Raw genomic sequence first — 27,092 nt, forward strand, 5'->3', positions numbered from 1 at the left:
TATTGTGATTTTTTATGCTAATTCTTTTTTGCGGGTAATTTTTGTTTTTTTGGTAAAATAGAGAATTTTATTACCAAAACATAGTATCCAAACAAGGAAACAACAAAAACAGCAGAGGAAGCACATTCCACTTCCTAACTAAAACACAAAAGAAGCTACAAGAGAGGAGCCACTCTCTGCAAACAACATCTGCAGGACCACACACCCTAGCCTGCATCTAGCAAAAAACACCACAGGAGCCAACAACCAGGCTGAACAAGAGTCTGCAACCAGACAACACAAAAGCAAAGTCTGCAACAGCAGAGACCACAAAGCAAAAGCTTGAAAAAAGAAGCAGCAGCAAAAATTATAGCAAGACTGCACACAACAGCAAACAAACAAAACCAACAAACTAAGGCACTAAGCCACACAGCTTGGGGCTTTGGAAGCATCTGATGTAAGTAAGAAGTTGAATTTGTTTCACCACATTGCCAGGTTCCTGCTTCACATTCTGAAATCTTCTGCAATTCCGTTCCTTCCAGATACACTACGCAGTAACACAAAAAACCATTCTGAGAATTTGGTGATGACCAGATTTGGTGTTCCAGTTCATCATCACAATCTGAAGTTCATTCTCCCAAGACTCAGGCTTTCTGTGTATACCCAACCATCTCAACAGAAAAAGCCACACACTGCTAGAAAATTCACACTTAAAAAACATGTGACTAATGGTCTCGTTTTCCTTCTGACACAAGGCACATAATTGGTCACAATGAATATCAATTTTTAGAAGATTATCACAAGTGACCAATCTTCCCAGAATAGTCAACCAAACAATGAAAATACATTTAGGAGGAGCAGGAGTATTGCAAATAATCCTTCGCCAAGCAACTTTACTTAGAACACCCCTAAGAGAATTATAAACTCTCCGAACATAAAACATAGGTTGCTGTAGAAAGCTACCTCCAATGGAATCTATATACTTGACAGACTCCAGAACCTTCCTCACCACCCATGAAGCTTGTGGCGGAATATCCATGGTAGTGAGGTTCTTGTTCTTGACATAATACACATGAATCCACCTAATCCATACTTTATCTTTTTTCTGGGCCAAATTCCATAGTAATTTGCACAAAGCAGCCTTTTTCCAAGTATGGAGGTAGGTGAGATTCCAACCTCCTGCTGACGTAGGTAAACACAATCGTTCCCAAGCAACAAGAGCCCTTTTAGACACACCCGAGCTACCAGTCCATAAAAAGGTTCTACAAGCTGTTTGAATAAGCTTTAAAACCTTTTTAGGGATTAGAAAGACTTGACACCAATAAGCTTCCACACCAAACAAAACAGATTTGATAAGCTGGATTGTACCAGCATAAGACAACAATTTTGAGGACCAACTATCAATATTTGTAAGAACCTTCTTGATGAGAGGTTGGCACTGCATTACAGTGAGCTTCTTAGAGGAAAGGGGAACCCCTATGTATCTGAAAGGTAGCTCACCTCTAGCAAAGTTGAATTCACCAATAATAGCATCTTGAACATCCTAACGAACACCACCAAAATAAATTGAACTCTTGGCCTGATTAGCTTTGAGCCCAGAAGCACTAGAGAACAACTCAAAAGCATTGAACATTTGCCTCACAGAATCCAAGTCTCCTCTCGTGAACAAAAGTAAGTCATCAGCAAAGCACACGTAGAAAAATTGCAATTTCTTACAACGAGGATGAAATTTAAAAGCAGGGTTACTACTCAGGGATTGCAAACATCTGGAAAGATACTCCATACTAAGTACAAACAGACAGGGGGAGATGGGGTCGCCCTGTCTCAACCCTTTCTTTCCATCAAAAGGCAAGGTGAGATCTCCGTTGACATTAAAAGTATAGGAAACAGTAGTGAGACAAGCGAGAATCCATCTAACAAACTGGTAAGGAAAACCCAACTCTAGAAGGAGATGCTCAATAAACGGCCATTCTACCGAATCATAAGCCTTTTGAATATCTATCTTCAACATACATCTGGGGGAGATATTTTTCCTTCCATAACCTTTGATAATCTCATGACTTAACAGAATATTATAAAAAATGACTCTACCCTTAATGAAAGCAGATTGGCTCTCATGAACCAAATTATGCATAACACTTTGCATTCTATTAGTAAGAGTTTTGGATATTATCTTATAAAGAATTGAGCAACATGCAATAGGTCTAAATTCTCTAACAGAAGCAGCATTGGGAACCTTAGGTAAAAGAGACACATAGGTGCCATTAAGAAGTTTAGGCATAAAACCACTTCTAAAGAACTCTTGAATAGCATCAATAACACTAGGATCTATAATATGCCAACATTTTTTTTATTGAAATGCACATTATAACCATCAATACCTGGTGCCTTAAATGAATCCATAGAAAAGAGAGCATCCTTAATCTCCTGCCCAGAAACCGGCTGACAAAGAGACATTTGATGATCATGACCAAGAACAGGCCCCTTACCAATAATTTGCTTATCCGCCATAGGTAAAGAAGTTGCAGAACTTCCCATAACCCTACTGTAGAAGAGAACCACCTCCTCCTTCATCTGAACTTGAGACTGAAGTCTAGTACCATCTTCTCGGATAAGAACTCTGATAGCATTCTGACCCTTCCTTTCATTAGCATATGCATGAAAGTACTTGGTGTTAGAATCTCCGAGTTGAATCCAAGAAGCTCTCGATTTTTGCTGCCAATTTTTCTCCTCTAGAGTACTTCATTTTTCCAAGCCTCGAAGCCAACTCTTCTCTTTCACAATCAAATCATCATTAAGTTGATCATGAGCTAAAGACAATTGAATATTCTGTAGTCAACACGACAATTTTCCACTCTTTGAGCACGGCTCTTAATACATTGAGAGTTAATGTTTTTGAGTAAAGGCTTTAAAGACTTCAGTTTATACCACATGTTGATGAGAAGATTACTATGCAAATCGTGCTTCCAGTGTTCTGCAACAATTTCATAAAACTTGTCATGTTCTGTTAAAATGTTCAAGAACTTGAATGGCGTATTCCTGTGTACCTGGAGTTGTGTGAAATCAACAACAAGTGGACAGTGATTAGAAACACCCTTATCAAGAACTTCAACCACAACTTCAGGAAAATAAGTTAACCAAGCAGCGTTAGCAAAACATCTATCAATCTTGCTATAAATTATGTCCTCTCCATCTTGATTATTACACCAAGTGTAATAACTCCCGATAGTTCGTACTTCTGTTAGGTTATTTCTCTGCAAACAGGAAGAGAAATCACATATATCACCCTCAGAAATAGGCTGCCCCTGCAATCTGTCCTCAATCAACAACACAGGATTAAAATCCCCACCAAGAAGAAGCGGAGAAGAAGTTTGATTACACACCAAATCAATAAATTTCCATAAATCATGTCTGAGTTCATGGGACTTAAAACCATACACGGCCAGAAAATGAAAACTAGTTCCTGAATGAAAATCCAAGACAGTAACGAAAAGACCCTGAGCATTCTCAAGAACAGCTAAAACATCAAGTTTTCTAGGATCCCAACTGACCCAGATTCTACCATTTGTAGCAGAAGCGTAATTATTAATTACATGCCAACCCTTGAACATCTTCGAAGAAACTTGATTGAACTTTCCTTTCTTAACTCTAGTTTCAAGAACTGCACACATATCAACTTTATTTCGAAGCAGAAACGATCTAATTTCTTTCTGCTTAAAGGGTTTATTGCAACCCCTTAAGTTCCAGCATATTGTGAGGGGGTCGAAAAAGCACGAGGCTAATGCGTGACCTCGTCCCTCGTGGGCGTGACGTTGTCAGATCAAGTGTAATTCGATTTCCTGTGAGTTGACACCCAATCGACTAGTAATATAGGAGTCGTCATTCAGTTTCTAACGACAATGAGAAAAACTGACAAAACCCGGTTATCGTGACATAAAGGGAGTGCCATTATGTTCGACCCCGACGGCTATAGGTTCCCTTGTGATCCCTGGTGTGGGGATCGCTCAACATACACCCGCATGGCAGAGATTGAGAGTTCGGGGGACTGTAACTACCAAGAGGAGTGCTCATCGATAATACTCCAGAGGCAGGTTATCCTTACTAGCTCAGCATAAATAATTGAAGGGACATGCGTTAAACTATTAAACTATTCTGAATTGATTTTAGCAATATGCAACACATAATACTAAATCGATCGTGATTATCTTATTTAGATTGGTTTACCACCTAGCATGATAATTCAATTGTCCAGGGTATTATCTTATTAGGCGTGATAGATCAATCAAATTAATAGTTTGACAATTTTATAAAAGGGTGATGAAAGAGATTAAATCATATGAGGGACACATTACAATGCACCCTTGAGAGGTGCGTTGTGGTTCTCAGAAAACTAACCACTTGGCTTTGCTATTTCTCCTTTTATTTAGCGAATCTCGGGCTTCCAAGCAATGTTCCAGTATTTAGACTTAATTCATCAAGCTACAAGGGGCAGGATGCGTTCTGTTCGACTTTTGGGTCGATTGCGACAGAACGCCAGATCAATTTCGCAGCGTGAGGCTTAGGCTTAAGGCTAGAGTCAATACTCAGATTAAGGAATTGTGTGTTCTTTTCACTTCGGTTTTAGGCTGTATTTATAGGAAAAGAGTGTGTGGAAAGATAGATTTTAAGATACGAATCCAAAAAGAATCCGGAGATAAAACGGCCCCAAGCACTTTCAGCGCCCAGGGCTGGGCGCCGAAGATTTCGGCGCCCAGATCCAGGCGTTGAAAATGGGATCTGGGCCGAGTTCTTTGTCAGATTTGGACTCTTAGAACACAGAGCTTTTGAGATTTATCCGAGTCTTTTAGTGCGTATTAACTTATGACGGAATGCGTCTGGGCCCGTTACGAACTCTAGGTTCGTTAGGAATTTAATTAATACGTAACTCTTATTTTCAAATAATACCAGGAATAGAATTCCTTTGTAAATTCTATCTCTTTTAGGATTTATGTTGGAGTGCAACACCTAATTCTGACAGATTTCTATCTTTTATGATTTTGCCACTTTTAACAACTACCTTTTACGGCAGTTACTATTCTTAGCAGGTTTCTATAAATAGCAGCTTTGGCTGAAATGAAAGGGTGATTGAGATTCGTTATTTTATAGGAGATGCGTTGCCAAGTGGAGATTTATGTTCTCATAATCGAACCTTCCCTTTCGGAAATGGGGACAAAAGTAGGCGTCTACACATATAAGCTTCATAATGAACCAAAGGGGATAGGGTCCCCGACTCCAAGCATTGCTCCTTTGTCTTTTCCCATTGCATCCTACTGAACATTCTCAAAAGTACTCTCATCTAAAGGAAGCAACTCATACGGATTCTGAACAGTAACCGGAATTGAACAAGAAGCCTCAGAGGTTCTAGTTGCAGACTTTCGAGGTACATTCCATGCTTCCTTATCAGCAACAACAGTAACAGGAACAGGAACTATAACCTCCTGAGCAACACGCACAGGTTGTTTTGGCACCCATTTCTTCTTCTACATCACTTGTTTCTCTTGCCTCGGCACATCCTTACCACAATCATGGCCAGTCTTTTGACACTTCTTACAGAAATTAGGAACCCAGTCATAGTGAACTACCTATTCAAACAACTTCCCACTAGGTTCCTGCACCATAACCTTTTGCATAATAGGCCTAGTTACATCAATTTCAACCAACATTCGTGCAAAAGAAATCCGGGATTGCTTACTAGTGCATTCATCAGCAAATAATGGGGTACCAAGGGCACTACCAATCCTACTTAGAGAATCCGTACCCCAACAATTTAGAGGAAAATTAGGAAGTTGTATCCACAAGGGAACCACTTTCAAGATTTCAGAATTGAAATCAAAGTCAGAGGTCCAAGCCTTCACAATTACTGGCTTATTGGCAATAGTGTAAGGCCCTAAAAACAACACTTCATTTCTCTCATTCAAGGTACCAAATCTAATAACAAAATATCCATCATTATGCAATAACACCTCTGGTTGAGTTACACAATTCCAGTTCTTCTCAATAAAAGTATTTATGTACTTCAGAGTGGGTTGGTCACCAACAACATACAAAATTACCGAGGAAGCCCATTTTGCAGATTCACTAGCTACCTCATTGACTTGCAAACAAGCAGTAAGATTACAATTCCTAATTGTAGGAGCAATGAAGGAAAGTTTCATGCCCTTAGTTGCACGTCTATTACCCTCATGCCCAGAATTTGTCGGCACCGCAACCACCTCTTCAGGAACTGGAATCTCACGCAATTCCAATCGGCGAGAAGCAGCCACCGTTGGTCTTGCGGTAGCCAGAATAGCTGATTCGGAGTGTTGAGTTGTCGACCCAGTACTATTAATTGTTCCATTGCTAACATTGCTTACAAGAGGTGAGTTCACCGGAGTAGTCTTATCGGACTGAGAATCAATCGGCACAGACGTCACCACTGGAGCAGTCGGAGTCGATTGAACTTTTTGGTTCTTGCGTGGCCTTCCTCTTTGCCCCATATCAATGGCGAAGCTCACGATAGCAAACACCGCTAATCGTGCGCTTGAAGAGAAAAAGCAATCGCTACAAAAATTTTGCGGGTAAAATTAGTTTAAATAATAATGATTATTACTCTGTGTTATTGTTTCTAATTTTTAAGGTGAAGAGATGACTCAAAGAAACTAGAATCAAGCTCAAATCAATTTGAAAATTTTTAACCCCTGCTTTTTTCGTACGATGCATTTGAGAGAGAGTTATAATGTATCTCCAATTGTTTTTTATGTATCTCCAATACATTTGTGATGTACCCTGACATATTTTCAATGTATCTGCATTTTTCATACTCTAAATAAGGAGGATGGACATGGAGCAGAGATAAAGAGGGGGCTTGGCAGGTTGGAGAAGAGAGAAAGATGAGTACTCCGTATGTGCAAGCTTCCATGATCCATGACAGCTTTAGTTACATATTGATTGGACAAAGGGGGATAGAGAAAGAAACAGTTGACAAAACGTGTCCTCGTACTCTCGTAGTATAAAGTTGAGTTTGCAATTTAGTTTTTAGAATTACCGAATCACCATTAGTAACACGGAGGTAATTTACTCCGTTAGATCTAGTTGATCGATCGGTTGAGGGCGTCACATAGAAAATCTACTGGTTTCGGCCAATGAAAAATAAGATTTCTAATTTTTATTTCGAATTAAAAAAAATTATGTGCCATGTAGATAATTAATTAGGTGCCATGTAGATATTTAATTAATTAATTACTAATATATTTAACTCCATCCAAAATCGAACAATCTAATAATTAAAAAAATATAGCTAAAATAAATTTTATCCAAAACCAAACACTAATCTAATCTAATATATATATATAAAGGAGGCATATTTGCTGAAATATTAGAGCGTCACCTAGGATTACTAATGGTTTCGGCCAATAAAAAATAAGATTTCTAATTTATTTTTGAATTAAAAAAATCGATTGCCACGTAGATAATAATTAGGTACCACGTAGATATTTTAATTAATTAATTACTAATATATACAACTCCATTTAAAATCAAACACTCTAATATTATTAAAAAATAAATCTTTAATAAAATTCATCCAAAATCAAATACTAATCTAAAATAAAATAAATAAAATTCAATTTAAAATCAAACATTAGTCCAATATTAGAGCGCCACGTGGGAAATCTAATGGTTTCGGCCAATGAAAAATAAGATTTCAAACTTAATTTTGAATTAAAAAAGTCGATTTCCACGTAGATAAATAATTAAGTGCCACGTAGATATTATTATTAATTATTTATTTATATTGCGCATATACAATTTCATCAAAAAACAAACACTCTCATAATTTTAAAAAAAAATCTAAAATGAAATTCAATGCAAAATCAAAAACTAATCTAATATAATATTATATATATAAAGGAGGCATATTTGCTGAATTATTAGATTGTCACGTAGGATTACTAATGTTTTCGGCCAATGAAAAATAAGATTTCTAATTTATTTTTGAATTAAAAAAATCAATTTCCACGTAGATAATTAATTAGGTGTCACATAGATATTTTAATTACTTAATTACTAATATATACAACTCCATCTAAAATCAAACACTCTAATAATTAAAAAATAAATCTAAAATAAAATTCTTCTAAAATCAAACACTAATCTAAGATAAAATAAATAAGATTCAATTTAAAATCAAACATTAATCCAATATTAGAGCGCCACGTAGGAAATCTAATGGTTTCCGCCAATAAAAAAGTAAGATTTCAAAATTAATTTTGAATTGAAAAAAGGTAGAGTGCCACGTAGATAAATAATTAATGTCACGTTGATATTTTTATTAATTAATTTATAATATTACGCATATACAATTTCATCCAAAAACAAACACTCTAATAATTAAAAAAATCTAAAATGAAATTCAATGCAAAATCAAAAACTGTATATATATATATATATATACATACATATATATATATATATATATATATATAGGACCAATTTCTGGTGAGAACCCCTCTTAAGATGAGAACCTCCTTATAATGAGAACCTCTAATAACAGTTCGATTTGAATGAAATGAATGGACGAGATCTAATCTCACACAAGCCTCTAATTAATCGAAATTCAGTGACATTTTTCTCCCTCTACTCCCAAAAACTCTCTCTCTCTACCTTCTGAAAATCTCGACCTGCGATTAATCTCAATCCCAGAAAATTCAGCCCAAAATCAAGGTGTTCAATCTAAATTGCAATTACACTTTAATGATTCACGAAATCTCAAAGTATTGTAGCAATTTCCAGCTTCAATTTTTGAGTTCGTTATTATGCGCCGAAGAGTACTTGTTTGATTTGGCAAAATTACTTCAAATTTCGTCTGCGATACTCAACTATTCACTGGATAATGCTAAAATCGAGCTGAAAATAAATCAGGTATTATTAGAATATTATTAAATTCGAATTGCTTTGTTATTATGATTCCGAATTTTGTGATTTTTAGTCAATTTTGTCAAGTGTTTTATGCGCTGAATTTTGGTGTGAGATTGTGAAATACTGCGTTTAAGTCAAATTGGACGAGTTCTTGCGAGATATATTTGTATCAAAGTTGGAATTATTTAGCTATTTCGGTTGTGTATGAATTATTAGCTGTTTTAGTTGTGTATGAATTATTAGCTGTTTTAGTTGTTTATGAATTATTAGAGCTCAAATACATGCTTATTTCAATGCTATGGAGTATTTAGCCATGTATGTGAACTAATCGTGTCTGGTTATATTGAATAATTAAAACGATTTTTTCAGTGAATTTCAGATCTTTAAAACTGCTCGATCAAAAGTAAACTAAATCTCTATAAAAGTAAACTAAACCTCTTTAAAGGTAAACCTAAATCTCTAGAAAATCAGATGACCTAATGATTTTGTTGTTACTTCTGTAGCCTGTTGTTGGTAATGTTGTTGTTTGTTACAAAATGAAAGTCAGATGTCATGCTCTTAATTGAGGGTGTGTTAGTTACATAATGAAAGTAACCAAATTAACAAAAAAGTAAACTTAATCTCTCTAATAGTAAACTCAATCCCTCTAAAAGTAAACATAAAAATCTCTCATGAAGTATTCTTTACTCTTATTTTAAAAAGTAGATCAAAACTTGGTAATAGTAAATCAATTATTCTCAGAAGTAAACTCGTGAGGCTGGTTTCTGGTTCTGAATTCTTATGACGACTATTATAGAAATGCAATGGTTGATTAATATATGGTGTTCTGTGTTATTCTGTGCTATTGTGCTGCTGCAGATCTGCTTGAGACTGAAGGAAATAATGCCCTTGGTCCAAGTATGCATTCTATGTTAAGTCTAATAAATGCGGTTCAGAATTAATTAACAAGTTAATAATTCAGTGAGATCAAGTGAGCTGAATGCCTAGCTAGAGGCCGCTTTAGTTCAAGTGGAATTAATAATATTAATCCACAGCTTACTCTTGACTGAACCCGTAGGGTCACACAAATAGTACGTAAACGGATCAAGTATTTAATAGCATTAAATACTCCATCTATGAATATTCGGAACCGACGGATCTTGGTTTCAGTGGGAGCTAAGATCGTCACAGGCAAGGAATGAATACTCCGGAAACGATGATATTGCCGGAAACGGAAATATGGATCGTATCGGAAATATAAATATTATCCAAGTCGTAGATGTTGCCGGAAACGGAAACATGGTACGTGTCGGAAAATATTATCGGAAATGGAAATATTTCCAGAATCGGAAATATTGCCGGAAACGGAAATATTGTCAGAATCGGAAATATTACCGGAATCGGAAAATAATTCCGGAAACGGAAATATTAAATATTTATTCGAAACGGAAATTAATTCCGGAATCGGAAATATTGAATATTGTTCGTATCGGAAATGAATTCCGGAATCGGAAAATTTAATCGGAAGCGCATCGTACGAATAAGCATCGGACGAAGCCTGCCGGACGAGGCCCAGCACGAAGCCAGGCCATCGCCCAGCAAGCCAAGCGCGCCGCACAAACAGCCACGCCAGGCCCAGCGCAAGGCCAGGCCCAGCAGGCTGCGTGCAGCGCGCAGCGCGCACAGCGCGCACAGCGCGCACAGCGCGCACAGCACGCGCAGCGCACAGCGCGCACAGCGCGCACAGCACGCGCGGCGCGCAGCGCGCGCGGGCGCTGAGTGGGCTGCTGCTCGCGCGCACGCATGGGGCCCATCGTGGCTGCCGTGCGTGTGTGTGCAAGTGTTTGTGTTCGTGCACGTTTCCTAAAACATGCAGAGTTCGGTTAATGATTAAATTCCTAATTCTATTTGATAAATTAATTAAATTAGAGTTCTTATAGGATTCTAGGTTTAATTAATTTGTATCTGAATAGGATTTCGATTCCCTTTCCATACCGCTATAAATATGAGGCTAGGGCTCACAATTTATAACACAAGTTTCAAAGTATTCAAAGTGAGTTTTTGAGAGAAAAATTCAGTCACACATTTGCCTATAAAGTGCCGAAAATAATAGTACCTTAAGGGCGATTCTAGTTGGTCAATCTTAAGGCGGATCCGGACGTGCTGTGGACTATCTACGGAGGGACGACACTTGGAGTCCTAAAGACTTGTTCTTGTTCGGTTAGGGCGCAGCTAGGGAAGGCACGCAACAAAGAGTATGCATCTAATCTATGCTAAATGATTATGTGTAAATAATATGTTTTCCTGGGTTTATGGTTTTTCCGCATGATTTATGAATTGTCATATGTATCATAACCTAACAGAGACTGCTTCTGTTCGGCCTTTGTTTCTGCCGGTCTTTTTTGCATATGTTCTAAGCCTAGGCTGCGTAGATAAAAAACGTGCAATGTTTAGAGATGTTGTTAAAATTTCTTAATGTAGGCCTTTTTTAGACGTATTGAAGGCCTTGTAGTAGCTTACTCTGTCCCTATGATTCCTGCTAATAAGACTGATTATAGCACCATCAATAGGCTTAGCCTCTTTGAAAGACCATGATCCTGAGTACTTGCAGCTCTGACAGTAGACCATCCCTTCAACTACATCTGTTTCCATCTTTGGTGGTGGTGCATATGGTTTTGGGTACGACTTCTTTTGCGTTTCATATGCATTCGCGCTTGCGTGAGGGAACGCCAAACCTAGGAGCATAACTGATAACAGAAACAAATTCAGGGTTCTTGCCATTTTTGTCTGTTTTGTTTTTTTTTCAGGGTTTTGAGAAAATTGGGTTATGTTTTTGTTTTAGGAGTAAAGGGATTAATGGAGGGTATTTATAAGTAATGGAATATGTTGATGATATGAATAATGGTTCAACGTACGAGGGTGCTACTAATTAAGGTTAAGTGTTTTGCTGTGATTTTAAATTCAGAAAATTAACTTCAGACATGTAGGCAACTACTGCAGCCTGCAAGAGGAAGGAAAAGGTCAACAAAAATACATATAAATAATTCTATTAAATTACAGTAAACACTGAACCTTGACCGTCCTTTACTTGTAGTTGATGCAGCCTGTTTTATTCTTAGCTAACTGGCTAAATGTGTTGTATACGTACGTTTCATGCTTCTGCATTTATATGCAGACGTTTCATGCCCCGATTGACTGGGTTTCTTGTCGCTCAACTTCTATGGTTTCGTTTATTAGTCTTTGAGTTTGCCTCTCTGTATTTTTGGTTGATATTCATGTGGCTCTTTTAAATTAGTTTCATTTACTTTTCTTAGTTATTTATCTACTTTTAACTTAGTTCCATTTACTTTTATAACTGAAAAAAGTAAATAGAAATGATCCAAAGTAAACAAAATATGGCAGGTTCTGAGAAAAGTATTTCATTTACTTTTAAATTAGTTCCATTTACTTTTAAATTAGTTCCATTTACTTTTCATAGTTCATTATCTACTTTTTTCAAAGGTATGCTTGGCACAAAATGTCAGACCTATACAACCACAGTAGAGTGAAAAGAGAATTGTCAAAAGTAGATAGTGGAACTAATTTAAAATCTTCACACTACTCGCAAGAAGAGCATGGGGTTTTGTGGTACAAGCAGCAGGGAACAAAGGGCCTGACCCTAGCTCCATGGTATCCTTAAGTCTCCATGGTATCCTTCAGTCCTTGGTTTGTTGTTGGAGTCACTGCTTGCAGCATGGACAAAAGTTACCCTGCTACTCTCTTTCTCGGAAATGGTAAAAAGATTGCAGGAGTTGGGTTATCAGGCAAGTCTGAATCCTTTATAAACATGTATTTACTGTCAATGAATGAAGACATACATGTAAATTTTCTGTTTTATATGAGACATTTCTCAAATGCAGTTGATCTTCAGGTTGCTGAAAATGGGATACTAAAATATAAGTTGATGCAGTTTGTGCATTTGATCTTCAGGTTTGGCTAGCAGTTACTCCGAAAGTAAACTAAATCTCTGTAAAAGTAAACAAAATTTCTCTAAAAGTAAACTAAATAACAATGAAACATCAATAATAATTTTCTCTTAAATGTTATATGAAAACCTATTAGCTCAAATGGTAGAGCACTATGCATATGCATATGAGATGTAGGTTCGATTCCTACATAGGTTGTCTTCTAAAGTGAATTAACAAAACCTCAAAAGTGATACTCCTAAGTAAATAAAAGCAACTCAAAGTAAATCAAAATAAATAAAAAGTAAATAAAAGTAAATAAAAAGTAAATCAAACTAAATAAAAAGTAGATAAATAACTTAAAAAGTAAATCATAATATTTTTAAAGTACATGTACAATTAGTGTACATTAAACTAAAAAGAAAAGAGTTACTAAACTTATTCAAAAGAAAAACATGTAATACAAAAGTAAAGAAAATGATAGTATATACGTAAATGGAATTGCTCCAAAAGCAGATTGAATTGTTCCAAAAGTAAATTGAAACTATTTTCCACTTTCATTTTCATCAATTTGATTCAAAGGTACAAAATGTTTATCAGGTTCGACATAATTTCCTTTTGTTCAATTCAGAAGTAAATAAAAAATCCAACACTTACATAGATAACCTACGTGGGATTCGAACCCACATTTTTGTGCATTTGCACAATGCTCTACCCATTGAGCTAGTAGGCTAGTTTTTTAAAATAGAATAAATGAAAGTAAAGAAAGTACCCAAAAAAAATCAAAACAGTTCAAAAGTAGAGGCTTGTAAAAGTTGCTTCAAATCTGCAAAATCGAATCAGAAGTTGGGGTGAATCTATTTTCTGTTGGCTCATCAAGCTCAGCAAAGGAGAGAATGTAGTACCAGCTGACTTTCACTCACTAACCCCTCCCACATTGACGAAAGACCCACAATGGACCACAAAGCATCCTAACGATGGGTGTGCCAGTATCTTCTGCTGCTGCACCCACCCACCGTGAACCACCCTTCACCCGCCAACCGAATGATTAAATAGAACCCATTTAAAAGTAAATAACCATGAATCAGGAAAGTTGAAGTAAAACTTATAAACAATCTAGAACCATAATACACATTCAAGTCCCAACCTGGATACCAAGAAATTACAGACTTCATCCATCTCCATGGGTATTGTGTAATGTCCAAGATTGTATTTTTTCCACACATAATTAGTCTTAGTTGAAAAGATTGCAGTTGGCAAAACCCAGAAAAACTAGATGTTACTACAAAAGAAACAGATGCTAAATTATACCCATCATGGCTTTTGAATGTGAGATTTCAAAATCCACCTGAAGTCAAGGCTTGTGCGTATTTCTCCCCAAATTTATATGCAACTACTTCATCAGTTGCAAGAACAAATGGTGATGTTAGAATTATCCCTCAACATCGTTAGAGTTAGTTGAGTATTTGATGTTTTAAACCAAGTTTTTAGTATTCTCTGAATTGTTCTGATGTTCTTTGACAACAACATGAATATAGGAGAAAAGATACAGAAGGAGTTACATTTTCCATGACAGATGAAAATAGGCAAGGACGCGGCCCTCCTTGCAGCACCATATGAACCTCCCATCTTGTTCCTCAAGTTCCTGCAACAATGAACATAAAGTATTATTAGCATTAAGAAGAAAAAATTCATCCTAATGACATGTTCTATAATGTACATGAGAATGTAATTTACTGCATATTTTATAACCAGGAAATTATTAATACTTTGCACTTGGAAGCCAACCACTAAGTCCAACTATTGCCCTCAAATTAATCGGGTAGAAGTTTCCATTAGCGTATTTCCCAACAGCGAAACAGGATGCTGAGTGAGCCCAATTACAACAACACTCGTACTAAATCCTCCAATACCAAATTTAACCGTTTTAACTAAAAATAACAAGGAAATAATCAGATTTGTCTTGAATTTTGGTTGTTTTTTTGTCTAATTATAACAAGAAGCATTTGGATAATCAGGTATGTTATTGAAGTTTTATTGTTCTTGTAGTGAAAAGTTCAAACAGTTACCATTAAAAATCTAATTAAAGCAAATCAGAATTGCAAAACAAAATCGCAATTTTAAAAGCTCTAATTTTAGCAACCTAAGATCGAAAATTTATGAAACAAATATTTTATGAAACCCTAGTTTACAACAATCGAAATTGAAAATAATTGAATAAAAAAATAATAGATAAACTAAATCGGATACTTACTTGATGAAGGGAGAAGATTCAAGGTTGATATGCGAAAGACCGTGAAAATCTGGGTAAAGATGAGAGAAGCCGCAGAGGATTTGAAGAGGTGAGAGAAAATCGAAGGAAGAGAGAGAAAGGGTTGTGAGAGTGAATCACGAAATGAGGAGGTCATTCATGCGTTAATTTTACCAAAATACCCTTAAATGGTCGGGTAAAATCTCATCCGTCATATTAGACGAGATAGACGGCTCATATTGGTTCTCAGTTCTCATCTTAAGGGGTGGTTCTCACCGGATCCTGATATATATATATATATATATATATATATATATATATATATATATATATATATATATATATATATATATATATATATATATATATATATATATATATATATATATATATATATATGTAGACATCTACTTTTGTCCCCGTTCCCGCAAGGGAAAGGTTCGATGATGAAAGCATAAAAACTCCACTTGACAACGCATCTCATATAAAATAAACGAATCTCGATTCCCCATTTCATTTCACCCGAAACCTGCTATTTATGGAAACCTGCTAAAAATAGTAACTGCCGTAAAAGGTAGCTTCTAAAAATGGCAAATCATAAAAGATAGAAACCTGTCAGAATTAGGTGTTGCATTCCAACATAAATCCTAAATGAGATAGAAAACTGCGAGAATCCTATTCCTAATATGGTTCAGAAATAAGAGTTACGTATTAATTAAAATCCTAACGAGCCTAGAGTTCGTAACGGGCCCAGACGCATTCCGTCATAAAATTGATACGCGCTAAAAGACTCGAATTAATCTCAAACTCTACGGATTTCAGGAATCCGAATCTGACTAAAGAAAACAGCCCATACCCTATTTTCAACGCCTGGCTCTGGGCGCTGAAAATACCTGGGTACGTGTTTTTTCCTAATTCTTTGAGGATTAGAACTCTGCAATTCTATCTTTCCACGAATTCTTCCCTATAAATAGGCCCCTAAATTCGACGTGAAAGAACACACAACAACACATAATCATACTCTGAGTATTGACTCTAAACCCCTTAGCCTAAGCCTCTCGCTGCGAAATTGTTCACGCGTTCTGTCGCAATCGATCCATAAATCGAACAGAACGTATCCTGTCCCATAATTGAGATTCGTTAAATAAAAAGGAGAAATAGCAAAGTCAAAGTGGTTAGTTTTCTGAGAGCCGTGACGCACCTCTCAAGGGTGCGTCGTAATGTGTCCATTTTCGATGATTTAACTGCTTTCCTCGCCCTTTTTATGAACCGTTAAACTAACCTAATCTGATTGTTCTATCACGCCTAACAAATATAATATTTTTGGGAAATCGGATTATCATGCTAGGTCCCTTAACGCTATTTAAATCAGATAATCACGATCGAATTAGTATTATATGTTGCATATTGCTAAAATCAACTCAGATTAGTTTAATAGTTAACGCATGTCCCTTCAATTATTTATGCTGAGCTAGTAAGGATATCCTGCCTCTGGAGTTATCGACGAGCGAAGTACTCCTCTCGGTAGTTACAGTCCCCCGAACCCTCAATCTCTACCTTGCGGGTGTATGTTGAGAGATCCCCACACCAGGGATCACAAGGGAACCTACGGCCGTCGTGGTCAAACATAATTGCACTCCATTTATGTCACGATAACCGGGTTTTGTCAGTTTTTCTCATTGTCGTTAAAAACTGAATGGCGACTCCTATATTACTAGTCAATTGGGTGTATACTCACAGGAAATCCAATTACACTTGATTGAATAAAAAAGAATCGTCACACCCACGAGGGACAAGGTCACGCATTAGCCTCGCGCTTTTTCGACCCCCTCACAGTGGCGACTCCACTGGGGATAGTGAAGGAAATACTCGTGCTTGTAGGTAATCAAAATAGCCGAAGGGTGAAACGATCCTACCCCGCGTTTATTTCCCCATCAAGTTGGGACGACCTGAAAATCAGCATATTAATGTGAACGGGCAGAACCGCATAACGAATCTCGGCTCCCTCGGGAGTTGGGACTAAGGATACCTTTTTTCGCCAATAGGGGGGTGCATACACCGCGCATGTTGCCCACTCGGTACTTGTGCAGGTAGTATACCTATCCCGAACCCAATCGCTCGCTCATTAGGTCCCTCTCGCCTGCATGCCCCCTTGGCTTGCACTTGCGGGTTGGCCTCTTGAGCGAAATTCGTCTGTTGAAGACACTACCTCGACCGGGGCATGTGTTGGATCTACGATAGAAGCGGTACCAAGCCAGGCGCAAATAAACTACCCATAGGAGCCTATCATAAACTACGTGGCATATTTAAGTTTCAAATCCATGTTTGTAATGTAGTTATGTGTAGCGAACTATGTGACTATGTTATGATTGTGCGTACGAATAATGCTAGACAAATAATACTAGAAAACCAACGACCTTAAAAGTTGCCCAAACATTCATGAACCAATTGGCCAAAGAGTTATACCAACATACGTGTTCCGCAAGCCCGAACGATCGCCACAAAAATAAGCGACGCTCGGGATGGCCTGTAACGAATCCCACAAACGCTGCACAACGCGTAAAGGACGTTATAAGGCAAGCACGCAAAACTAAATTCGCAAAAACAAAAGTATACGCAAACAGAAAACGAGAACCAGCCAGGGACGCATTTTCAACGCCCCTGGCTGGGCGCCAAAATTTCTCACGCCCACTGCTGGGCGCTGAAGTTGTTGCCTGGCCTTTTGGTCAGGCACAGCAGCCTCGGTGCCCACGCATGAAGAAAATACGTAGCAAAAAATAACTTTACGTGAAAAAAAATTGCTACGAGGGCGTATGAAAAGCACTCGATTCTAAAAGCGACTTATAAAAAAAATAACTCTTTGTGTCGTTGTTAGACCTCCTACGACGACGATGTTCGGCACCAAAACCGAGCATGCTAATTAAACCTTGAATGTCACAAGGACAAAGTATTCAAAAAATAATGTTCAAATGAAGTTTTCAAAGAAAAATAATGTTCGAATAAAAAAATAAATCCGAGTCTAGACTAGGCTATGCCAAAGTACAATCTAAATCCTAAGTCTTAGTTGTCTTATCCATAGAATCGGTCCTAATGCTTGGTGTCGTTCTGCAAGTTAAAAGGTTAAACCATATTGAGTCTCCTCTCCTAACATTTAAATCAATAAGCACCCATATGTAATTGTCATCCTTTGCTAAGAATCCACGGCCTCAATACTCTCTCTCACCAATAAAAAGAATATATTATAGTATTTGCAAAATGGAAACGGTCACATTCTGAAAATCATTCCCCCATAGTCGCACAACCCCCAAAGTGAACCTAAGGTGTCAATACCATTGGCAAAGAAAAAATTAATGGCCTCAAGGCTTATAATCACATTGGGTCACGACTATCATAGTCCTCTCGAGTCACTCGCTCCTTGAAATACTACTAAGTACGGACTAAAAGATTTCCATGAATGCAACATGACCAACCATGAAAATACCCAAATCGGCATACCATAAGGCTACCATTGGGGTAAAGCAATACACACTAAGAGAGAAGCCGCAGTAATGATTCTAGCCTTGTAAAAATAGAAATTCGATCTCCCCAATTAAGTACCTTGCCAACATTAAGCAAAATGGCGCATGACAAATGAAATCTAAAGTGTCAACCAACGAAAGTTATGGTCCAATTAACCTAAGTCTAAAAGTCGCTTGGTCAAGTATTATAGGCTTACGCCATGTCATTATTTTGAGTATAGGCCACCTCCTTGTATTTATACACGGGTTATAATCGGAAAGATTAATGAAAGTTCGAGTCTAAATCACAACTTCCAATTAAATCCCAGAAACTGGAATCTGAAAAGAAGCAAAAATTATTTTCGATGTAATTCTTTCGTTAAATTTCAATAAGGTAGAAGCAACATTTTGAATCTACGCTATTTGCACATTTTAAGAAACGACTAAATACGCTTGCAAAGTAAGACAATTTAAAAGGTCCACCCTAGGCCTACTAAAGTTAAAGGTCCACTATAGGCCTACCAAACGAGGCTCACTCAGTCTCGCCTCGTGACTCAAAAACCACAACAATCTACCTTTTAGCCCAAGTAAAAAAAAATTTGAAGTATTTATGTTGGGGAGAGATCCCACGCAAAAAGAAGAAAAATAGAAAGAGAAAAGAGCGAGCCATGAAATACTTAAAAAGAAAGAGAAAAGGGAGAGCGAAAAGAGCCATGAAATATTTAGCCCGTACCTCCCAAAGTGCGAAATCTACCCAAGTAAATGAAGGAAAAGAATTGAGTCAACCAATCCAAATCATAAAATTCTGCGATGTCTACCCTTTCCAATCCTTATGCTCTTAGACGCCTTCGCTCTGGGGTCCCTGTTCAGCTCATTTAACCCATCCATATTCTCATTGCTAACCCAAGAAACCATTACCTCAACTCTTGTTTTTTGAACTTGTTATCAACCGCAAACCACGCGCGGCCATCGACACGTGCGTCATGCCCATTATTTCCAAAGCCCAAAACCTGTTCTTACACCACCATTAGCATAATGACCATATAACTTGTGTGGATACATCCTGTTGATATACCCTTGAGCCGTCCCCATACTACTCATTGGCCTTGATTGATGTAAACTCGTGACACTAGCTTGAGGCTGCAAATTGTGAGTCCTAGCAGATATAATCCTCATAATGCCTATACAAATTATCCTATCTCATTCAACCCATCTTTCAAACCGCCTTGAGTCACGAGTAAAAAAGGAAGACAAATGAAAAGTACAAAAAAAAAAAAAAAATAATAAAAAAGCAAACTTTGCAAAGCGCCTTTAAAAGTTCGTCTAAAAAGAAAAAAAAGCATTTAGCGCACCAAAAAAGATCCTCCTAGAAGTCATTTTCAGCGCCCATAGCTGGGCGCCGAAATCTTTAGCGCCCCAGCCTGGGCGCTGAATCTCTCTGCTTGCTAAAATTTGTCCAGAAGTGCTCGTCATTTTATCCGCACATGCACGGAAAAATAACGAACACTTGGAGGGGTACAGCACGTATTCAGATATACGTACCATCAAAAAATACATGTACTCAAAAAAACATATATGATATAAAACAAATTTTTGGCTTACGGCAAGGCAGCAGATTAAAATAATAATAAATTTCACTTATTCCACCGTTTCAAATAATATGTTTCCACCTCATAACGTACTTGTTTAAAATCGGCATTCTAAGAAACCATTTTCTAGGCTAAGAACTACGCAAGACCTGATTCCAAATTAAATCTATTTAAGGCGGATACGTAGGCAATCCATGATTCGGTCCAATCAATTTGCAAAAATATTAAAGCCTATAACAAGAATAAAAATAGAAGTCCCTTATTGAAATTTAATTACTTGCAACCCAAGTCGAAAGAAAAATTTAAGTCAAAGGAAGAATCCAAGTCACCAAGATGCCAAATTAATGAGCACACATCGAAAAATAATAAGGGCACGTACCCTTGCCAGAAGGAGCACTCACACTCCTAGGCACTTAGCCAAGACTCAAAAGATCACTCTACCTCAATTGAATGGGGGCTAACGCAAGCGTCCATGACCTCTAAAGTACTCGACTTGACCCTCCCTAAAGCGAACTAACTCGCTTAAAGACCTTCTTTCACCACTAGACACAGTCATGATCGCCAACAAGTAGTAAGGGCAGTAAGCTTGCAATAAAGATGATTGTTCTACGGCATCGCCCCACCGTTCCTTCGAACTCAGGGCACCCGTTCATGGTAATTCAAATGCTTGCTAATCCCCTTTGAAAAAAAAATGGTACATTGTCAATAGGACTTGGCACTTAACCAAGGCTCACCCTACTCAGGAATATGACATGGGCATCTAAAATCGAAATCTGAAAGCATCATTAATGGGAAGACATAACAGCAACTGGGGGCTAAAAAGTGAAATGAACGAGCTAGGGAAAGAACTAAATATACCTTGACCTTTTGTACAGACATACACCAAGTAAATCTAAGTCAATTTGAAAACGGTTTATATTCCCGCAATTCTGGAAAAGATGGCCCTAAAAGCCTAAAAACATATGCCAAATGGGCACGAGTATATCTTGACACCTGCACCCTGGCTTCCAGCAAATCCTTAGACAGCATTCCAAAAATCGTAACAGTATTCTGATTCACTCATGTAATCCTGTACGAACCCTTCTATAAGTCAACCTACTTAGGACACCTCGGATTGTACACAGTAGGACTCGGATTTTAAATAATTTTCAAATGATTTTTAAAAGAGTTTTTCGAACATAATAAAGTGTCGTTGGCTTAAGCTAAGTATGCGTTTATCTCAACGTTGCAAGTAAGTCGAAGGCTTTCCAAATATGATTATGGGTAAAGAAAGGCACCTAGCTTTTGGTCAAGGCACACTACCTTGACCATGGCAATGTCGCACAATACGACAATTACAAGAAAAGTAGCAAATTACTACCCGAACGTACCTCGCACTAAACAAGTCTGGTTCAAACTATTCATGATCCATGTCACCATGAATGCATAAAGATGTATGCAAAGAATTATAGCACCAAGCCAATCCCATAGCTACAATTGGGGGCTTGAGAAAAACACTCTAAAAAATGCTTGAAATGACGATTTCATCGCAAATTCTCGGCGCTAATGCTATACATATGTCATAGGGGCTCAATCCTAAGCTTTAATCGTGTAAAACGAACCTTAGAATGGCTACAACCCCTCCCAAATTCTAAGCACTACTTAGAATATATAAAGTCACCCCACTAACAAGGGTAACTGAAAATCGCGAGTCACCAAAACTCCGATCAAACCACTGCACATAAAGCTCGCCCTGTAAAGCGCACGTACACAGTCTACATCGTTCTAAAGCAAAAGCGAAAAAAAAATCAAAAAAACTGTCAAAGTTCTGCCCAGAAATCATTTTCAACGCCCAGAGCTGGGCGCCGATATCTTTAACGCCCCAGCCTGGGCGCTGAAACTTTCTGCTAGCCAAGTTTTGCCCAGATATAAAAATAAGAAAGAAACACCTACGAATCCTCGCATCGAACGAAGTAATAAGCCGTGCAAACCCACGCAGAAGGTGTCACACTTATTCAAGCACCTGAACAAGGCATGATGAAATACTCCAATGCAAATAATATCCCAACACCTAAAGGAATGTTCTAAGACACGCCGTTAGGCCACACAAGCCTACGTCGCACCATAAGTTCAACCATCCCACAGTACAAGTCTAAAAAAGGTGGAAGGCATATCGCACTAATGCAGGCACGACCAAGAGCATGTGTAAAAGAGGCAAGGACTACTTATCGCCCAAATGCAAGCCACACGACTTCTACATTAAGGATTAAGGGTGGCAAAACATTGCCTACCACGGAAGGGATAGCTCGCACCTACACGAGCGGAACCCCAAGGCATCTTTCTTGAAAGAACCTAAAAAATCATACGCCAAAAGAAAGCATCCCAACATGCATACTTGGGAGCTCCAAGCTACTAAACGACCATAGCAAAATAAAAAAAATCTCTCGAAGCAAATGTTTGAACAATCGAAAGGGCACGATGTTTAAGCCCACTTCATGAATGGGCCTGAACCCTATCAAGCTTCTAAGCAAACTATTCAAAATCAGTCATTGCTAAAAAAAAATGATTCAAGCAAACTGATTAATGGACCGCACACAACGGCCATTCTATGAACGCTCGTTCGCACATACATATCATCATCCTAAGTATCGAACATTCACGAACACGTTCAAAAAAATATAAGAGCGATCATGTCTTACACCTCAAGGTATGTTCCTCGGGCCATATAGACTCGCCCAACTATCGCAATAACTGTACGCCTTAAGAGCAACAGTTCCTTAAAATAATCGCCCCAAAGCAACAAGCACCGTAGTCCACCAATCGGCTACGGCTTCTCAAGAAAATCATCACGTTCTAAAAACAAAGAAAAAACAAAAGAAGAAAGAATACATAGAACTTCCAAGTGAAATAAGCGAATGAGCAAGAGGCCAACTGTGTCATCAAAAGACCAGCCCAAACAACACTTTCAACGCCCCACCTGGGCGTGAATTATTTCGACGCCCAGGCCTGGGCGCCGAAAATGAACTCAGGCTCAAAAAAGGCCCTAACTTCTAGTGGGCCCTGCCGCACCCATTCGACTCGAAAATTGCCGATTTCCTTACTGAAAGTCGCACCTCACGGCTTTGTTAAGAGTAGCACACCACAACAAAGATCGCTCGCACTTACGAGCACAATCCCAAACACGATCAAGGACATTACAGAATGCGTATCCCCAAGGAACCTCTTTGACAAGAAATGATCGTCAAGCACGAATGCTTGGGGGCTCGAAAGAAAATATATATTTCAAAAAAAAGGTATGCAAAGTTAAAACAATATTCCCAGACTACGCTGTACAAAGTCCCGTGTTTGGATGTCTCAAAAAATAAAACTGGTTTACGACCTCAAGACAAAGGTCGCCATTGACACTTATACATAGTCCCCTAATCAAGGACCCAGGTAGTGGCACGATTGAGCCGAAAAGACTAGCTCAAAACCATGAAAAGATGATGACCACGAGACAATGGTCCGTCTAAGCACGTTGTCAACCCACATTCAGGTTGCAACTAAATCCGAGCATCCCTCGAAAGAATTCGCTCTTACGAGAATGAACAAAAAGAAATTCTCAAAAGAAATCACAAAGAACCAAAGAAATAGGAACTTGCCCATATTCAGTCAGCAAGATCGCGTCACAAACCGCGCGAGTTCCCAAATCGAAAAAAAACGAATTCAGGAACGTCCACCCTCAGCGGACAGGGCTCGCCCACCCTCAGCGGGCGGGGTCTGCGTCACTAGCCGCGCAGGTCCTCAGTTTTCGACAAAAATAAAGTCTTCAAATTTAAAATAGGCTCACCATCTTCAGCCGGCGGGGTCTACGCGCAAACCACGTAGGTCCTTATTTTCAAAAAAAACAAAATAAAATTTCAAAACAGATTCGTCCACTTCTATCGGACGGGGAGTCCACCCTCAGCGGACAGGTTCGCCATCTTCAGCCGGCGGGGTCTACGTCACAAACCGCGTAGGTCCTTATTTTCAAAACATCAAAACAGATTCGTCCACTTCTATCGGACGGGGCGTCCACCCTCAGCGGACAGGCTCGCCCACCTTCAGCGGGCGGGGTCTGCGTCACTAACCGCGCAGGTCCTTAGTCACTGCAGCGATAACTTTTTTCGGTTTTCCCTTTTTTCAAAAATTAAAGGATTGGTTTTCCGTTTTTCCAAAAAAGAACGATGTGCTGGATTTTCCTTCGTTTTACGTCCTATAAAAACAAGGGGGTTTTCTCGTTTAGCTAGCCCTGAAAATGAGAATCTTTTAAAAAACGTTTTACCTCGTGATTGGGCTCGGCCAGGCCCAATTACACTTTATAGCTTTGATTTCGAAAAACTCTGTAGCTACTCCCAATGACAAAGTGAGGGAGTTTCTACGCACCTTTAGATTCTTCCAATGACAAAGTGAGGAAGTTTCTATACTATCAGTTGACAAATCCCAATGACACGTGAGGGATATGTCGACACTTCAAGTGATGACCCTTAAGTCAAATGTTATCACTCGGGGGCTCGTGAGACCCTCGCAAAACAGGTCACATACACCATGGCTTGTGTGACGCACTCCGTCTAATACTTTGACCATCGTCTTACTCCAAGACCCAGTCAAAGTGGGGGCTAACTGTAGACACCTACTTTTGTCCCCGTTCCCGCAAGGGAAAGGTTCGATGATGAAAGCATAAAAACTCCACTTGACAACGCATCTCATATAAAATAAACGAATCTCGATTCCCCATTTCATTTCACCCGAAACCTGCTATTTATGGAAACCTGCTAAAAATAGTAACTGCCGTAAAAGGTAGCTTCTAAAAATGGCAAATCATAAAAGATAGAAACCTGTCAGAATTAGGTGTTGCATTCCAACATAAATCCTAAATGAGATAGAAAACTGCGAGAATCCTATTCCTAATATGGTTCAGAAATAAGAGTTACGTATTAATTAAAATCCTAACGAGCCTAGAGTTCGTAACGGGCCCAGACGCATTCCGTCATAAAATTGATACGCACTAAAAGACTCGAATTAATCTCAAACTCTACGGATTTCAGGAATCCGAATCTGACTAAAGAAAACAGCCCAGACCCTATTTTCAACGCCTGGCTCTGGGCGCCGAAATCTTCGGCGCCCAGGCCTGGGCGCTGAAAATACCTGGGTACGTGTTTTTTCCTAATTCTTTGAGGATTAGAACTCTGCAATTCTATCTTTCCACGAACTCTTCCCTATAAATAGGCCCCTAAATTCGACGTGAAAGAACACACAACAACACATAATCATACTCTGAGTATTGACTCTAAACCCCTTAGCCTAAGCCTCTCGCTGCGAAATTGTTCACGCGTTCTGTCGCAATCGATCCATAAATCGAACAGAACGTATCCTGTCCCATAATTGAGATTCGTTAAATAAAAAGGAGAAATAGCAAAGTCAAAGTGGTTAGTTTTCTGAGAGCCGTGACGCACCTCTCAAGGGTGCGTCGTAATGTGTCCCTTTTCGATGATTTAACTGCTTTCCTCGCCCTTTTTATGAACTGTTAAACTAACCTAATCTGATTGTTCTATGACGCCTAACAAATATAATATTTTTGGGAAATCGGATTATCATGCTAGGTCCCTTAACGCTATTTAAATCAGATAATCACGTTCGAATTAGTATTATATGTTGCATATTGCTAAAATCAACTCAGATTAGTTTAATAGTTAACGCATGTCCCTTCAATTATTTATGCTGAGCTAGTAAGGATATCCTGCCTCTGGAGTTATCGACGAGCGAAGTACTCCTCTCGGTAGTTACAGTCCCCCGAACCCTCAATCTCTACCTTGCGGGTGTATGTTGAGAGATCCCCACACCAGGGATCACAAGGGAACCTACGGCCGTCGTGGTCAAACATAATTGCACTCCCTTTATGTCACGATAACCGGGTTTTGTCAGTTTTTCTCATTGTCGTTAAAAACTGAATGGCGACTCCTATATTACTAGTCAATTGGGTGTATACTCACAGGAAATCCAATTACACTTGATTGAATAAAAAAGAATTGTCACACCCACGAGGGACAAGGTCACGCATTAGCCTCGCGCTTTTTCGACCCCCTCACAACATATATATATATATATATAAATATATATATATATATATATATATATAAATATATATAAATATATATATATATATATATAAATATATATATATATATATATATATATATATATGTATATATATATATAAGGAGGCATATTTGTTGAAATATTAGAGCGCCACGTAGGATTACTATTGATTTCGGCCAATGAAAAATAAGATTTCTAATTTATTTTTGAATTAAAAAAATTGAGTGCCACGTAGATAATTAGTTAGATGTCATGTAGATATATTTAAATGCAAACAAATTTAAATCACGTTTACAAATTTTTCCTAAGAGTCATAATAAGGGATAGAATTACAATAACAATAAAGTTCTACCAAAAGATAATTACGAAGTATTATAGTTTTTAGAACAATTAAATTGCTATTGAGTACAAAATATAATAAAAAGATTCAATATTTTATATGCCATCTACCATTATGCCATGTACAGCGTTCTCGTTGGAATAATACTCCCTATGTGAGGTCTTTTCTTGTGTTCCAAGAAGTCTCAATTGATGCAACTATAAAGCTTGAGTCATTGATTGATTCGTGTGAAATTTGTAATGATATTGATGTAAGTTCCTCTTTTTTATCGTTCCTCTTTTTTTTTTTTGATGTTCTGGTAAAAATAGTTTCATGGTTATCGAACGTTCCCAGTGTGTTTTGTCATAAAATGAACTTTTCTTTGGATAGGATGTTGTTGGGCGGATTTGTTTTGTGCTTAGTTGGTTATACACGTCACTGATGGTTTGTGTTTATAATTTGGTATGTCTGTTAGGGCTCTGTGCAATGTGAAACAGAAGCAAG

General features: G+C 38.1%; 1 protein-coding gene and 1 pseudogene across 1 annotated transcript; both read right to left on the reverse strand.

Annotated features, from left to right (window-relative positions):
• Positions 1 to 5,600: 5,600 nt before the first annotated feature.
• LOC130469797 (uncharacterized) lies at positions 5,601 to 6,494 on the reverse strand. The gene has a single exon (XM_056839281.1). It carries the CDS (start codon positions 6,492 to 6,494, stop codon positions 5,601 to 5,603), a length of 894 nt encoding a protein of 297 aa, XP_056695259.1.
• A 7,264-nt stretch (positions 6,495 to 13,758) lies between these two features.
• Positions 13,759 to 15,244, reverse strand: LOC130469798 (uncharacterized; annotated as a pseudogene).
• Between the last annotated feature and the right edge of the window lie 11,848 nt (positions 15,245 to 27,092).

Source organism: Spinacia oleracea, chromosome 3 (assembly GCF_020520425.1).
Source record: "Spinacia oleracea cultivar Varoflay chromosome 3, BTI_SOV_V1, whole genome shotgun sequence".
Taxonomy (NCBI): Eukaryota; Viridiplantae; Streptophyta; class Magnoliopsida; order Caryophyllales; family Amaranthaceae; genus Spinacia; species Spinacia oleracea.

What these genes read in the sequence shown, in the direction of transcription:
- LOC130469797 (XM_056839281.1), bottom strand. Translation starts at nt 6,494, where the DNA reads ATGGGGCAAAGAGGAAGGCCACGCAAGAACCAAAAAGTTCAATCGACT.